Here is a 16146-nt window from a genome sequence, read left to right on the forward strand (position 1 = left end):
AGTTTTATTTCCAGTTAAGACAACATTCATTCCGTTCTCAAAAGAAATCTTACCTTTTTTTAAAACGCAATAATCTAACAACGCATCTTAAAAGTATCCTTCAGTTTGAAGTAAAGTTAAATGCATTTAAAAATGTCTAAAGCTTCAAAGGTCGTTTCTATAAACGCAAGATGAAAACATGATAAATAAAGAAAAAAGTTAACCAGAACGCCATTTGAAAGCGTAAAATGAAAACTGAAAACTTAGATGGAGTGTGAAAGGCTCCTCGATTTGTACACGGCAGCGGTGCATTGTGTGTTTGAGACGGGCTTTTTATTCCCTTTTTATCGGCGCCCACACACACCACGCTTTAGAAATAAGACGAAAATATTTACTAACAGCTTCTTAGGTTAGAAATTTTTTTCTCTTTAATCTTTGCCCCTTCGCAGTTGCACCTTCCACCAAAGGGCTTCAGAGCCTGGGGTCCGCTTTCCTATATTTATCTTTCCACTTTGTCCTGTCTTCGACGTCTTCAGTATTCAGACCATTGGCACACATCTTTAACGACGTTAAGCAAGGTTTTCTTCGGCTGGACTGAACCTAGAGCCGGCTGAGGCGGCATAGTGAAAAAGGAAGAAAGGAAAATGGGATCTAAAAGACATTTCAATGAAAAACTATATGACACAGACTTCCTTTTTATTACAAATATTAATTGCACATAAGAATATTTCATACAAAAATATATTCTTAATTAAAAAGATTCCCACTAAAACAAAGTACAAAACTGTAATAGACCGCGTCTATTACAGACAAAGGATTTCATATAATAAGCTTAAATATTCCAAAATAATTTTAAAATCTCATAGACGCTCAGATGTCAAGATGTTTTCGCAAAACTAACCATAATTAGCATAAATAATTAATAATAATTTACACAATTAATTCTGATCATTGATGAAATATTGAGACCAAAATACTCGAAGCTATAATATAATAGCTACAAAATAGAACATTAAATTCGATTTACAATAATAGTAGTGTAACTGACAGTATGTTTTACACATTAAAGGTATCCCAGCTGAATTGTGACCTATTTCCAAAATAACACGTAATGTATAACGCCAGTACAATATATTCTATTAATAATTCATTTATTAACAATTCAACAATCTAGCTAACTCTTATTATATACATTTGTGACAAATGGTAACATTTTTTTTTATATTCATCCTTATAAATGAGGTGGCCTATTTTCAAAGAATCGATTTCGATTTGAAAGCAATTCAATATTATTAGAAATCAATTTACGAACGCCGAGGCACCTTAGACCGATGAAAAATAGACACTCCAATGAAATTAAGTATCAGAAATTACTGTCCTGTATTTTTGTGGCAAATCGAATTCTTTCCTATTTGAAACCGATGGCTTCGTGAGAATTATTTGAAAATATCAAAACTGCTCTATTTATCATTTTATAGTTATAAATACATGGCCAAACTAGTTTTTATAGGCAAAAAATATTAACTCCTAGAACTTACATACATACAAACATATAGTCACGTCTATATCCCTTACGGGGAAGACAGAGCCAATAGTCCCGAAAAGACTGAATGGCCACTTTCAGCTGCTCGGCTTAATGATAGAATTGAGAACTGAACTCCTAGAACTTAAAGTCGCAAATGAAGAGAATTCATTAATAACTCGCTGAAAATTAAATCAATTTTCCAAAACATATCGAAAAAACAATCAATAATACGTCGTTCTAAAAGAAATTTAAAAGCCACACTTTTCGGCGTTATCAATTTATTACTATTGCCATTCAAATCGAAAACGGGGACTTTATTTTTAAAACAGATAAACTGTAAAAACAATGTTGATTAGAGCCAAAGTTAGGATTTATTATTATGACTATAAAATTCATCTTAGAAAATTCTAGCTTGTAACATAACGATTGAAAAACTCAGCATAGGTGAAATGACCTTATAAAATTTCACTATTACATAAACTATCCTAAAAATAAGCTTTACTACTTAGAATTAACTTTAGAATTATGACGAGGTGTAAGTTATAAGAATATATTTGAAATTATCATCAGGTTTTATTTATTTGAATCATAGAACCAGATATTGAGTAGAGGTGGTCTGGGCTTAATTTTTTTTTATCTCTCTCTGAAATGTACTGTTATTGATAAGAAATTGGACAAATAAACAATCCACCTGATCAGTGGTTTTCTAGAAGTGTAGTGTAGGTTATATTTTGCTTTACCCATGGCTAATGAAATCCTTCATACAGTTTAACAAGAACATTTAGCAAATTAAAAAATATAAGACATATTATTATGAGATTGACTAAAATGCTTCAGTTATTTCATCCACTTCTACTAAATATATATTCTATGATTTCAATAATATAAAGTCGGATATCAAAAAAAAATATTGTACGTTTATTCATTTCTACGGTAACTTCTGGTTCTAAAACTACTTTATAATTAAAATAATGTAAATTATAATAATATACAGGTATTGTGACATCGATTTGGAGCCGATTGAGGTATTAAATTCAATATTGATGATCAATTTGTGGCAATTACTATGGCTTGGACGACCAAAATGACTTTAGATTTATACGTTCGCTGTTACTTTTTAAATTGATTGAAAAAATATTGCCCAAAAACAGGTTACAGGTTATTAACGTTTGATATGACTAGCTCAATTACATTAATCATCTAATTAATAATTTAATACATATTATTGAATTTAGAGAGCTTATATTCGGTTCCACGAGATAAATTATTAATATTTAAACAAACATACGAACATTCATTATGAATGAGTGATTTATTTGGTGTTGAATCGTATTACATTGAATTGAGGTCAGGCAGGCGGCAAAACTTAAAAAATTGACAAATATTTTCAATGCATGTTAATTGTAATTTTCATGCTATTTATGGAATAAATACTTCATTAATGTATAAAAAATAGGTTCATGCAAATAATTTAAATATTACTTATACAATTTTATTTTGAATCCATGTCATACAAATGGAATGTTTAATACCTGGTAAAAGAGCTTAAGGCTTGCTTTTTGGAAACCAATACTGTGTAGATTATAAATAAATTTTGATTTCTTCGTACTTCCCTTCTATCCTTCGTAATTGAATTTTTAATAAAAGTATTTCTTGAGAATTCCTTTTCTTGAAAAGATTTACCTTTCCATTAGCGGATATAGTCAATTTTAACGCAATGAAAACTAATCTTATAAGTTTTTCGTAGAATATTTTGTACCGCTAAGAAAATGCCTAAGGTTCGTTGACACATGCATGATTGATCCAGGTCACGTTTGGAGATATCGATTTCTTGTCGAGTGCCGGCTCTAAACGTAAGCACGACTTGGAACAAATTGTTTACAGGAATCGGACAATTTCCAATAGGTACATTAAATACGATTTGCAACGTTTTTTACTTCTATATTATCCACTGCCTGCCTAGTTTTTGAGAGATAAGAAATGGGGATAGGTACCATTTTACAAAAAAAATAATCGATTATACAATTTAAAAAGTAACAGCACGCAGTTTCCAAAAGACCAATTCGCACGACGCTGAGATTACCCGACAAAATGTGTTAACTGAAAAACACATTTGGTTGGTAATAAATTAATTTTTATATATGTCATGCAAATCGATCTAAATATAAGAACTAAGCTTGAATATCACATAACACGGCAAGGGGTCATTGCCCCGTCGTACGAACATTTTGTTCAAACTTACAATTTACACCTAGCTAAGTATATTACATACGTAAATTTACGTCCCACAGACTTCTGTACAAGATCCGCGCGATATTCGAATAGCAAAATTAAATTCTATTGTTGACATGTCACCGCGACAAGAAATAGTGATAGAATCAATGGTGAACGAACATGTTTAACACGTTACGTATAGGCCACGAGAACTGGCTATGCGACAATTCACACATTTGGAATCGCACACGTTTGTTTTGTCGTCACACCGCGCGATTCGCCAGGGAAATTCGCCAGTCGCCAGTCGGCGCTGCGTGCGGCTTACGTACAACATTTATTTATTTGTTTCTACCTTTAGTCGCTTCTTGCTATTTTTGCTGCGACAAATTGTTCTTGGTAATGTGAGTGCGCGTCTGTATTCGCTCCGCCAACCACATTGCTTGGAAAAATCGCTTCATAATTAGGAAGTTGTGATGTATCACTACATTTTTCTTACCGCTACCCGCGTCTTCGCACGCGGAGCACAAGTCTACGTACACTTACGTCTACGATCACAGCGCGCTATATAGAATGTTCTAGAAGTGGCTCGTGTTCTTGTTCGAGGTTGTCGTCGAACTCTCTAGAAGGGAACGCGTGAGACTTCACTATGGTCACCTCACCGTCCTCGTTGCAAGCGAGCGGCGAGTACAGAGCGCCGCGGATAGCTCGCGAGTCCTTGCGCGGTACTCGGGGACTGCGCATCTGTTGAAGAAAAAATAGCACGTTAGCACAATTGAAAATAGAATTAATGATCTAGAAAATACGAGTGTAATTGGACTGAATGATTGTTGTGAAGGTTAAGTTAATTTATGTATTAATCAGAAATATTATTTTTCGTCAAAACCCGTTATACGTTTAAAGTATTTTATTCTTCAGTCTAAGGATTTTTTTAAGACTTAGTTTATTCATTTACCAAGCAAAGCGAAAGTTTTCCCACTCCGTTCCTTTGAAATAAGCTTAGTCTGGAGAAATGCAAATATTTTTATATAACATAAAATTCAATAAGTACATAAACAAAACCGAACTTTAAAAATATTTTGTATCAGACAAATAATGCCTTTCGGCCGCCATGGCAACTAAACTTCGCAACCAGTTGAGAAAAAGACATTTTCATTCTTTGTCGGCAACCAGTTATGAATAAGGATTTTTTTTTCTTTATAAGCAACTAGTTGCCAACAAGGAATTTCTCAAAAACACTAGTTGCAGTATAAGAATTTAATTTCTTCTTACGCAACAATGTAGTAATGTCCTCATCGAATACAAACACTGATCAATAAGTACATAGATTTCGTACTAGCTGTAGCCCGTGACTTCGTGAACGCTCAAACCACTACCTACACCACGGAGGCGGTTATTGTCCCTGTTATATTAAAACAAATATATTTTAATAGTGTTCATTTATTTATATTAACTGAGTGACTTAAACCGCTAAAACGAAATTGCAAAAGGGCTAATAATCTCCAAACAGTGACCAACAGATATCTTTTTTTCTACTAATTCACTCAACGCCTGGTCAATCTCCTCGTCAATTGCCTTATACTCTTTATTCTTTTTACTTTTAATATTTAAATCATAAGATTTATATTCTGTTGACAGAATATCCAATAATTGTGGCAACGTTGGATATTTTCTTCCAATATATCTATTAATTTTCGCATGCCATCCTTCAAGGCTATTATTAGTTCTTATATTTTCGTTACCACAAGAGCAAGACATCATCATTTCATTTTTCTTTATCCATTGTTTATTAAAGTATTTATTAAATTTTTGCAACCCGTCAGATGGATTTCTAGGGTTTTTGCTCATAACATATTCATATCCTTTTTCTATGTATTGAACAGGAAGACGAGCTAAACCAACGCACCGTGCAACATGCCTCTTTTCGGTTCTTAATTTGACATTTAAAGCTTTTGCTTTTTTCCATAAGCAACGATTAAAATGAAAGTAGCAGCCTTTGAATATAATTTTTGGAAATACTTTTTTAATTGCATTTATTGCTGCCACTTCGAAATCAAGGGTTATTTTTTGGGGGTTCCAACCGATGCTTGTCTTGATTAGGCTGAACAAAACTTTGTATGTTTCTGTTTTTTTATCCGGCAGCAGAGCAAAAATTAAAGGAGCTACTGAATTGTTATTCTTATTGTATCCATGTATTGAATATAGTTGATAAAATCCTTTCGGACAACACTTAAAAGTGCCGTCAGCGTAAAAATGATGATACTTATTCATCTCCTTTCTGTTTTCATTAGAACAGAACACGATGATTCGTTTATCGTCATCCACGTAGTCAGCAACACAAAAATTTTTATATTTAGTGGGTACAATAAAATCATGACAATTATTAAAACGTGACTTTGCAACGCCCAAAACTTTGTTTCTTTCATTATATAATCCCGTCTTTATGTTATTAAACTGTGGTATTTTATTTATAAATTGAAAACCGTCGTTTTTGAGTCCTTTGACAACATCCTCATACTGTTTTTGAATCGATATAAAATTACAACTGCTCCTTTGCTTCAAGTCGTCCATCTTTTTCAAAATTAAATTTTTTCCAATATCAGCTTCACAGTCTGCGTCATGTTCCTTTGTTATTTTAATTATTTCATTTCGTGCATTTATGGTTAAATTACCTCTGCATCCATTTTTAACATAGCATTTATAAAATGAGTCTCCATTTTTATATATTTTTTTACGATGATAACGGCGTCCTTCATGTAATATTGATACACCTCCTCTTCTTGTAGTTATATATTCTACTGTAGAGGAATTTGGATATATGTTTGAAGTAGACATCACAATGAAATAAAATTCGTTTTTTTTCAAGCGAGGCTAGTTCGCGACAAAATATGTGTACTGACTTGACAGGGAAAATTAATGACATATTATTTAATTGACATATATCAATTAAAAGGAAAAATAATCCTGGCCAGTAATTCTAGAAATAGGATTTAATATAAGTACGGATTGACCGCAAAGATTGTCAACCCATTACTTCCCATTATTTTTGACGCAACTTGTTGTCAAGAAAGAATTTTAAATCATTTTTCACAACTGGTTGAGAAACTCAGTTGCCATGGTCGATAAAAATTTTCTTGGTTGGCAACTAGTTGCTTACAAAGAAAAAAAAATCCTTATTCGTAACTAGTTGCCGATAAGGAATTGAAATGTCTTTTTCTCAACCGGTTGCGAAGTTTGGTTGCCATGACGGCCGAAAGGAAATAATGCAATGAAAATATTGCAGAAGCGTGGTCATTAAAATAAAGAGTAAATTTGCAATCAACTTATTTATGACTCGGCGAGCAAAAGCAACCGTCTGAAATGCTGTTACTGTCTGTCTGTTACACCGTAGCGAGCGATAGATACTAATAGGAACAAGTCTAGAGTTCATTCGAAAACTTTATTTTAATATGTCACTACAATACAGAAGAGTTCATAGTTCGTAAAAACATACTGAAGCGGCTTTATAATTACTGTTTTCTTTGAATAATTTCTAAATAACAAACAGCCTTTTGAAAATCCTGTAAAAATCAAGTTTTTTTTACCGAAATTTCAAGTCAAAACAACTTGTTGTAGGGCTACGTAAAAAACTCATTTCTAATTACATTTTATATGGCAACTAACACGCGATGACGGTGTTATTCCGTAATCTAATGTGGCTGCCGTGTGAAGGCGTATTTCATGTTTATTCCTGCCGTTAATGTTTAACGATCAAAAAATATCAATTTATCGCGGCTATATAGCTTAATTACAACGGGCATAAGGTTTTTTTTATGACAATTTGCAAAATGGAAAAAGTTTTTATTTTTGCTATTTTAATAAAGATAAAATCCACTTCATTCCATTTTGTTCAAAACTGAACTAAAGAGACGCTAAAGAGAATTCGTATAAAGTGAACGAAAAAATGCACAATCAGAAGAATAAAGTGGGGGCAGCGTACCGGCTATTTGGCTTATATAGAAAAAAGTTGCGAGCGTTATAGGTTGGTACACTACTTACCTGTAATACCAACAGAACAGCTAAAAATAATCCAGCGGCAACCGCGCACACTGTCAGAGTGACAGCCGCCACGCTCGGCGCGGCGCGGGCGCTCGGCGCGGTGTGAAGCGCGGACCACTCCGCTATACGTCGCTTGCCCGCCACCGATGAATTTATACATTCACCTGTAAATAATTTTTCTGTCGATAAAATTGTAAAACAATTGATCGGATGAAAGTGGCTGAATTGATACAATTCTTTTGACATGTTAATGTGATGTTAATACGGCTAAAGAAAAGTTGTCGTGTAAAATGTTTTTATTTAATTTACTGCAACACGGTGTGTGATGCAAAAAAAAATACAATAAAACACTTTGTTTTCATAAAAGTCTATTACATTTTTTTTTTAATTGTTTATCAAAAAAGCTGATAACAATATACCTTTGCCTTCTCTATTTAAATGCACATTAATCTAAGACCATAAAGCAATATCTGTATTACATTATACCAAAAATTACAAGACACAAAAGAGTTCAAAACATTTAAGATAATAGACCACTTTCTTCGTGTGGAATAATGAAGAAAGTTCTGTACAAAAATGTTCTTTTCAACCACCAACACAGCGTAAATTTAGTTAACATCTACTCCCTTATTACGTTTAAAATTTCGCATTCAATTTAGCCGTTCGCTCATAACTGTGTACAAGCGGTCCGTTCAAGTTCGCCTCTTGCCAGTCGCTGATGAGCTTACACACTCGCGAAAATAGAATAACCCAACAATTTTGTCCTATCACTATCTCATGTGTCGATATGATGAATAACCCCACTGGATTCTACTCACTGTACGATGCATTATTAAAATAAATAAAATATTAAACTGCGAAATATGAAACTCATTTACACACAACAGTGTTGTTTAGAAACTACAACATATATAGGTAATAGAAACTTCTTTGCGAAATATTCCTTTTCCACCCTTCACACAAGGAGGATGGGCACTTTTAGTCCATGCTAAAATAAAAAAAAAACTTTAAGCGGTCACCTCTTGAACCAATTTAAAAGCAAGTTTTGTTAATTTTTTGTACTTCATATTAAATAAGGACTGTAACCCTGATATACGGCTCATGAATACCCAACAATGTGTACTATCACTATCTGTAGCGATTTTAATGAATCACCCCACTAGAACCTACTCACTGTACTATGCATTATTGAAACTAGTATTGTACCTACATGCACTGAAACGCTTTGTTTTCAAGATTGATTGATTGTGTTTTGTTTTGTTTTGTATATTTTGATCGATGAACGTGGATTGTGTTCTCAATTGATGTACATCGATTTTTTTTCGAATGAATTCAGCTAACTACGAAAATAGAATAAAAATCCAATATCCTTTGATGGCGCAGCCATGAAGGAAATTTCGCAATCTGCTACCGCGAACTAGTTATTTTCCCTGTTAGGACGTTGTAAGTAAGAAATGAAAGTGTATATATACTTATGGGCTTTACTCAATAGTAACTCTAAATTTCATATTATTTTTCAGTAGGTACTCTGGATTTTTCACGTTTATTTCTCAAAAATCTTTTTATTGCATACATGTACTTTTGGCATTTTAATTAAAATCTTTTATAGAATATAAACTACTCGGCGTTCGCAGTTTGAAGCAGAGGTAAATTACACCAAAGCCTTGTTTATAGTACATCGTAACAAAAAATTTGGATACTCTTAGAAATGTCAGCAACGCAGGCAGTGTGGCAAACTTAAGACTCACGAGTTTCATGTTTTTTTTTTAAATCAACTTACCTGTATCGGGGTGACAGTGGCAGCAATCCGGCGCAGGCGTCGAGTTGGTGACCGTGCTGTGCTCTGTGCAACACGGCACGCATTGGTTGTTTAGTCTGAAACAAAAATAACATGTAAACGAAATCTATGCTGTGAATGTAGCCAAGCTTTATTCTTCATTGTAGCCTAAGTAATACGCAATTTCGGGGCAAGTTAGTTTATTTGGTTAAGGTTTGACTTAACTAACAGTGATTCACGACAAAAAAAAATATCTAAAAGAAAACTAACTGTAAAAGCAGCTGTGTTTGTTTTTCGCTGCGAGGAGAGATGAATTTTGGATAGGTATGGCGTGTGCGTAAATATCTTTTAACATATTTTACTAAACATACATGCTAATACTTACATAAATAAATAGGAACAATAAAATAAACAATGCTTTTATTTTATAAAATTATTATTTTAGCTACATAAGGATAAAGCACATTGAAAACGAAGCACATTTTTAAATAACCAACATTTGTACATTTATAAATAACAACACAATGTACTTTATCCATCGATCGGTAAGTAGTATCTGGTTCCACGAATACAGCAACCACGCCGGCATTGGAACACACACATCAGGGGCGCGGAACATTCCCGTTTGTGTGAAAGTTATTTCGCCAATTCGCCCGAACGCGTAGCATACCGCATTGTAGATTTCAGACCGGAGTTATGTTAACAGTCGAATGTTACTCCGAATTGTTTAAATGTGAATAAAATTGTATGGAGATGTGTATTTAATGTCACACAATACACTATTTCGCAAACCAAATTAAAGTTTTATTTTGCGGATAGTGTTAGAGTAAATTAAATTTATTTATTACAAATGTTAATTTGTTTGTTCTTGTTTTCAATTCTATTATTACTTAGTAGGTACATGTATTACTTATATTTAAGCGAAATTCTAATGTGATCTTTCACTCATTAGTCAATCTTACGTATTTTCTCTACCTAACTAGACGTTCACCGCGAGTTGAGACCTCGCGAACACATAAATTAGTGAATACCTATCTCAAAAACTTCTTGACCGCTTTGATGCCCCGCGAACTTAATGCGCGGTAAGGAGCCAGATAACAGAAGGTTAAAATTTCTATGGACAGATCCTACATAACTTTTAATTTCATTAAAATCAGACTTACTCACCAATATGATTGTAAATACTGATAGAGATCATTACATCATGGACTGGATATAAAATTTTTATTCGATTAATTTTACATATTCTTAAAAACATTCTTTCAGGACTTTATTGCCTTATATTACTGGTGATTTTCACAAATTCTTTACTTGACGAGGTTCAAGAATGTTCTCAAATATACAAAAGGGCTGCCACCCTATCTGTTAGGCATCCTTACGAGGGCCGTTAGGGCCCATAAGTCTTGAAGAGGCTAAAAGAACACAGATTACGGCCGAAGAATACTTTTACGAAACAGATTTTCTATACAGGTAAATTTGAGCCTGGGCCCAATCTGTGTAATCTGTCTGTACCTAAACACAGTGTAAAGAAAACCCTATCCAATCTGCGAAGGTTCTATTTATTGGTTTCTTGCCAAAAAAAAGTACCTACAATTTTTTTTAAAAGTACTTATATAATAAATATAAGGACGGTGTTAGAAAATGATTTTAATGAATTAAATTGTTTTACGGAAACATAAATGGCAACACTAAGACGTGCCGATTTAATTTGCCCCTAGACCGGTGTTGCCACCTTCTTTGAATTTGCTTAATACTTGATTTTTATACATGTCATTCAGATTTTTGTAAAACATTATTTTTTAGTTTCTATATATATTTATATAAGTACCTACCGCTTCGAATAATTCGATAAATATTACTTACGAAACCAAAAAAGTTTGCGAAATCGATATATCATAAACCGATATATCATAAAGAAAGAAGTCAAAGAAATAAGAATAGAATCACCAAGGGATTCGGTAACATTGTGAAGGAATATTTTCGCGCCTAAACTTAGTTACAATCTCGTGGGAAAAACATAGATCCAAGATCATTTTTGCAGGTAAATTTAGATATAGGAATTTGTCAATATTTTATAGACAAGAACGTATCAACATAGATGAAGTATAATAAATATACATATTTATAATTGCTTCTACCATCAGCCAAATGCATGCAGCATTTGCCTAACAACTAGTTGTCTAACCAATTTGAGGGGCCGAAGAAGTGTAATCACGATCCTGGATTGCATAATCCAGACTACCCATCTGACCTCCGCAACCTTTTAAGAGGTGACACATCCAGTTACCTCAATGTGCAGGCTTCCTCACCTGTCTAGCCTCAAAGACGGGTTGCAGCTAAACCGCCCCAGGCCGGATGGTCCTGCAGGAAGAATCGCAGCTTCTATACGCCGCACTGCCAGTAGTACAGTACTGTCGTAGTACTGGGACCCCAGACATTCCATGCAAAATCCCCCGTCTATCATAAAGTGGGTCTAACACAACTTGAAATATGAAGGCATCTTGTATTGTACCGAGGAACGTGTCTTCAAAAGGAAGAATCCTCTTGGCGTTAGTTCTGCTTACGGTTAGAACTTTCTGCAGAGGAGACCGAATCAATCAACACGTTCCTTGATTGGATAATTCAGGTTTTTACTGGCAAACGACTCCCGTACCTATGACTTCCGCACTTTTTGCAGAGAAACCTTACCTATATTAGATCATGGTTACACTGCCCATCCAGTCGCCTTAATGTGCAGGTTTTTCATAAGTTTTCCGTCTCTGTAAAAGCAATATATGTATCTCACCTGTCCAGCCTTAAAGGGCGCGAGCAGGCTGTACAGCTGAACTGGCCCGGGCCAGAGCAAGTCCTGCAAGAAGTATCGCAGCCTCGACACGCCGCATTGCCGGCGTCGTAGTACTGGGAACCCAGGCACTCCATACATAAACCCCCGTCTAACATGAAGCGGGGTGGGCACGACTTGCAGTGGAGGGGGCCGGAGCCGTCACACTCCCGGCAGTAGTGGTGGCAATGCCGGCAACCGCCTAAGCTCTGGTAGAAGCCTGTAACGAGATTGAAAATTAGTAATTGTTCAAAACGAACCTCGTTCGATCATTTTCAGCTAGTAAGAAATTTCTGTACTTTCTTTCATATCTCGAAATCTTCTGAGCTACTTTTGATGCAGAGTGATCTTACTAATTGTGTAACAATTTCATCAAAATTGAATCTACAGAAAAGGCTTTCCATAAATAATTATCTTTCTTGCTTTTGATTTTACGAACAGCCTACCTTACTTCGAAGATATCGTGGAAAAAAGACGCAGGAAGCGCATTCCAAATTTTAGTATTTTGTATAATAAAAGTTTTGGTGAAACAAAAGGTGCGTTGGACATACATTTAATTTTGTCCACTTATCGTCTGACAGGGGAAAGTTGCGAAGGGCATTATTAAGACCTTACCCTGTGGACATTCAGGATGGCACTCGCCAGCAGCCAGCCTCCATCCTTGGGGGCAGGAAGCGCACTGATCTCTTCGCGGACCGATGCACGTCCGACATGATATGTAGCATTTTGAGCAGACGCCGCGATCAGCGTAGAACCTGTTGGTGATGGTGAATTATTTGGATTAAAATGTGTCGATTGGTCGAACAGTATTCGATGCTTTCTTCATTAACAGAGCTATGGATTTAGAATTGAGCAATCTCAAAACATGTAACGTAGCAGTTAGGTACTTTTCTTCGTGGATTCAAAACGTATAGAGAAGATATGTTGGAATATGGGCCACGTCGCGGACTGATTCTGAACCATAGAGTAAAAAAACATTATAAATAAGAAAAGAGAAAATACAAGCTGCCTTTCTGCACGCAAATACTACTGACCGGGAAGTGCAACCAGTCCTGTTTATATAATAATTCCTACCAAGAAATACTATTTTGTCTCCTCCGATTTTTTCTATCCATTTCTTTTTTGGTTCTCGGTAATCTCAATTTTCAGCTCGTATGAAACTTGGAAAATCAGGTTTTAAATATATGATCAAACACAAGTAATTAAGCAAAATGATCTTACCCATCTGCGCATGCGGTTCTGCAAGCGCCGGACTGTAGAAGAAGGCTGCCGGCGCAGGCAGTACAGTTCAGTCTCGAGACACACTCGGAGCAGCCGTGCACACAGCGCATGCACTTCCCCGCTTCAGCGTAGTACCCACGCCCGCATTCCGTCACGCAGCTGAATGGAACAATTGAAACCATACTAATGTCGTAAAGAGAAAAGGTTTGTATTTTTGTTAGTAACGAATAAACTGAAAAACTTCTGGAAATATATTGAAGATTTGGCACAGATATAGAACAGAGCTTCAAGACTAGCTTTCTGTACTGTTTTCTGGATATTTTTCACGGGAACGGGGTTAATGTGAATTTAACGTCTGTGAAACATATATATCATAGTAGAGCCAGAGACTTGACTGGAAGTTAATTATAACGCCAATAGGAAAATGTTTGGTTAGATTAAATTTCCTTAACAGGCAGGTGTTAACCCGTATCGTGCTGAAAGTGCGGGCATCATCAACAGAGTTAAATCAGTTTTGCGCTGCAACCGGCCACCGCCCGACAGCTTGACGTATTCAGTTCTTGCTAATTCGGTCACGTACTAGGAAAAATGGATTGTAAATTGCGTTTTTTGTTCTTACGGGGACTTAGTGCCAAAAATTTGGAAAATTGCTTTTAGTGGTGTTGGCGCTGGATACTTCTTTTTGGCATTGTCCTGGTTGCAGAAGAGAGATCAAGTCATATTACAGTGAAGCGATAGCTCTCTGAACTTCGACGACTTGACACCATATCGACACATGTATTTTTAACAGACTTAACCCCCTTTTTAGATCTTCAAGGCAAAACCCCCTTGTAAATGGCTGTTAATTATGTAAGTAGTCATGAACAGAGTTAAATCAGCTTCGCGCTGCGGCCCCGACAGGTTGACGTATCCAGGTCTCGCTAACTCGGCCACGTGCGTCAGTGGATACAGCGGGCTTCCGTTCAGGAAAGTGGATTCTAAAATACTTTTAATACATTTGATTTTTTGTTTAGGCAACATAATTTGCCAATTATTAGATTTATTATGTTGATTGAATTTACTAGTTTCGGAGCTAGAAAAAGTTGGATAGATATAACGTATCTTGTTTAAGGGACAGATTAAGAGTACCCTAAAGCAACGAGTTGCATGATAGATGTATAGAAAACTAAATAATTATGCAAGGATCGTCGCAAGTGGAGCGACTGTACTGAAGTGGCCTCTGTCTACCTCACCAGGATAGGGAATACAGTTTAAATATACCTAAGTATATGATTCCTTTGATTTTGGCAAACGCCAAAGTGATACAATCTTAATTATTTGCACATGGATAAACGTTCATGTTATTGAGATAGTCGTATGTTTCCAATTGATAACATAAAATGTTAAAACTAAGTAGATTGCCGCGTGGTAAAATAGAGCCACTATATATTTTCCCACAGATGACACAAAAGGCTAATGCAACTAATGGATAGGCTTAGGATTCCTCAAGTAAGCGATGGGCTAGCAACATTTCACTATTATAATCTAAATTCCATCAAAAATCCATACAGCTGAACGTGGCGTTTTAGTCTTTTTTAAACTGTTGGCCCTATCTGCCCCGCATGAGATATAGACGTGACTAATGTATGTATGTAAGTTTTACATCGAGAAAATAGAATATACCAGGAAGAAAATACAGTTTTAATTGTAGATTTATCTTTATGAGGGCATTCCCAGAATATGTTAGAAGATTGTTATACCTACACCAAAAGTTTGGTAACAAATGCGTGTACCAGGTAAATTTTTCTAGAACTTATTTAGGAATTTATTGGAATGATACTTTTTGAAGCGTAATAAAATATTCTTTCGGTTGTTTAGCGTCTTATGTCAACTTATTTTGTACCAATTCTAATAACATAAAATACTTAATGTTAAGAACGTATTTCAGTCGAAATAGGAATGCTACCACGCAATTATGTCATTCACAATACGTTACATTTCTCTTGAAATAAGGTAATGTCAAATATATTTCCTATATATTATTGGTAACATACATACATGTAATCACTTCTATATCCCTTGCGGGGTAAACAGAGCCAACAATCATGAAAAGACTGATAGACCACGTTCAGCTGTTTGGCTCAATGATAGAATTGAGATTTAAATAGTAACAGGTTGTTAGCCCATCGCCTTAAAGAAGACTCCCAAGTTTATAAGCCTATCAATTAGTCGCCTACAAAATCCATGGAGTGGTTCTATTCTTAAGTGCCAAAAACCATATGGCACTATATTAACATGATAAACAATCACAAATACCTATAATCCTGCAGGAGATCAGGCGACGGGCATGTCAAACAGTGTCCGTCGTCTTCGCCATAACAAGACTCGCACGCCTCGTGACACCGACGACATCTCTGTCCGTCGATGAACTCTCCCGCGGTACACCTGTCCGAACCTTGGCGGGTACATTTGCCCTTCTTGTTCAATTCCCAACCGGAATCGCATGTGAGACAAAAGCCGCTAGTGCAGGCACTGCAGCCTATTGGACACCTGAGAGTTAAGAAAAGTTAAGTTGTAATATCAAAATTAATCTGC

The 16146-nt window shown here is 35.4% G+C and overlaps 1 protein-coding gene across 3 annotated transcripts in view; it reads right to left on the minus strand.

Moving 5' to 3' along the window:
- Positions 1 to 658: 658 nt before the first annotated feature.
- LOC106143309 (furin-like protease 2) overlaps positions 659 to 16146 on the minus strand; it is a 242167-nt gene continuing 226679 nt past the window's right edge. For all 3 annotated transcript variants that reach the window (XM_060948387.1, XM_060948389.1, XM_060948388.1), the window contains 7 exons: positions 15868 to 16101; positions 13573 to 13731; positions 12967 to 13106; positions 12316 to 12571; positions 9534 to 9628; positions 7754 to 7917; positions 659 to 4459 (listed from right to left, as the gene is read on the minus strand). In XM_060948387.1, coding sequence (XP_060804370.1) covers positions 4280 to 4459; positions 7754 to 7917; positions 9534 to 9628; positions 12316 to 12571; positions 12967 to 13106; positions 13573 to 13731; positions 15868 to 16101 — 1228 coding nt within the window. In that variant the 3' untranslated portion in view covers positions 659 to 4279. The remainder of the gene's footprint in view (positions 4460 to 7753; positions 7918 to 9533; positions 9629 to 12315; positions 12572 to 12966; positions 13107 to 13572; positions 13732 to 15867; positions 16102 to 16146) is intronic.

The sequence above is a fragment of the Amyelois transitella genome, chromosome 16 (assembly GCF_032362555.1).
Source record: "Amyelois transitella isolate CPQ chromosome 16, ilAmyTran1.1, whole genome shotgun sequence".
NCBI classification, from domain to species: domain Eukaryota; kingdom Metazoa; phylum Arthropoda; class Insecta; order Lepidoptera; family Pyralidae; genus Amyelois; species Amyelois transitella.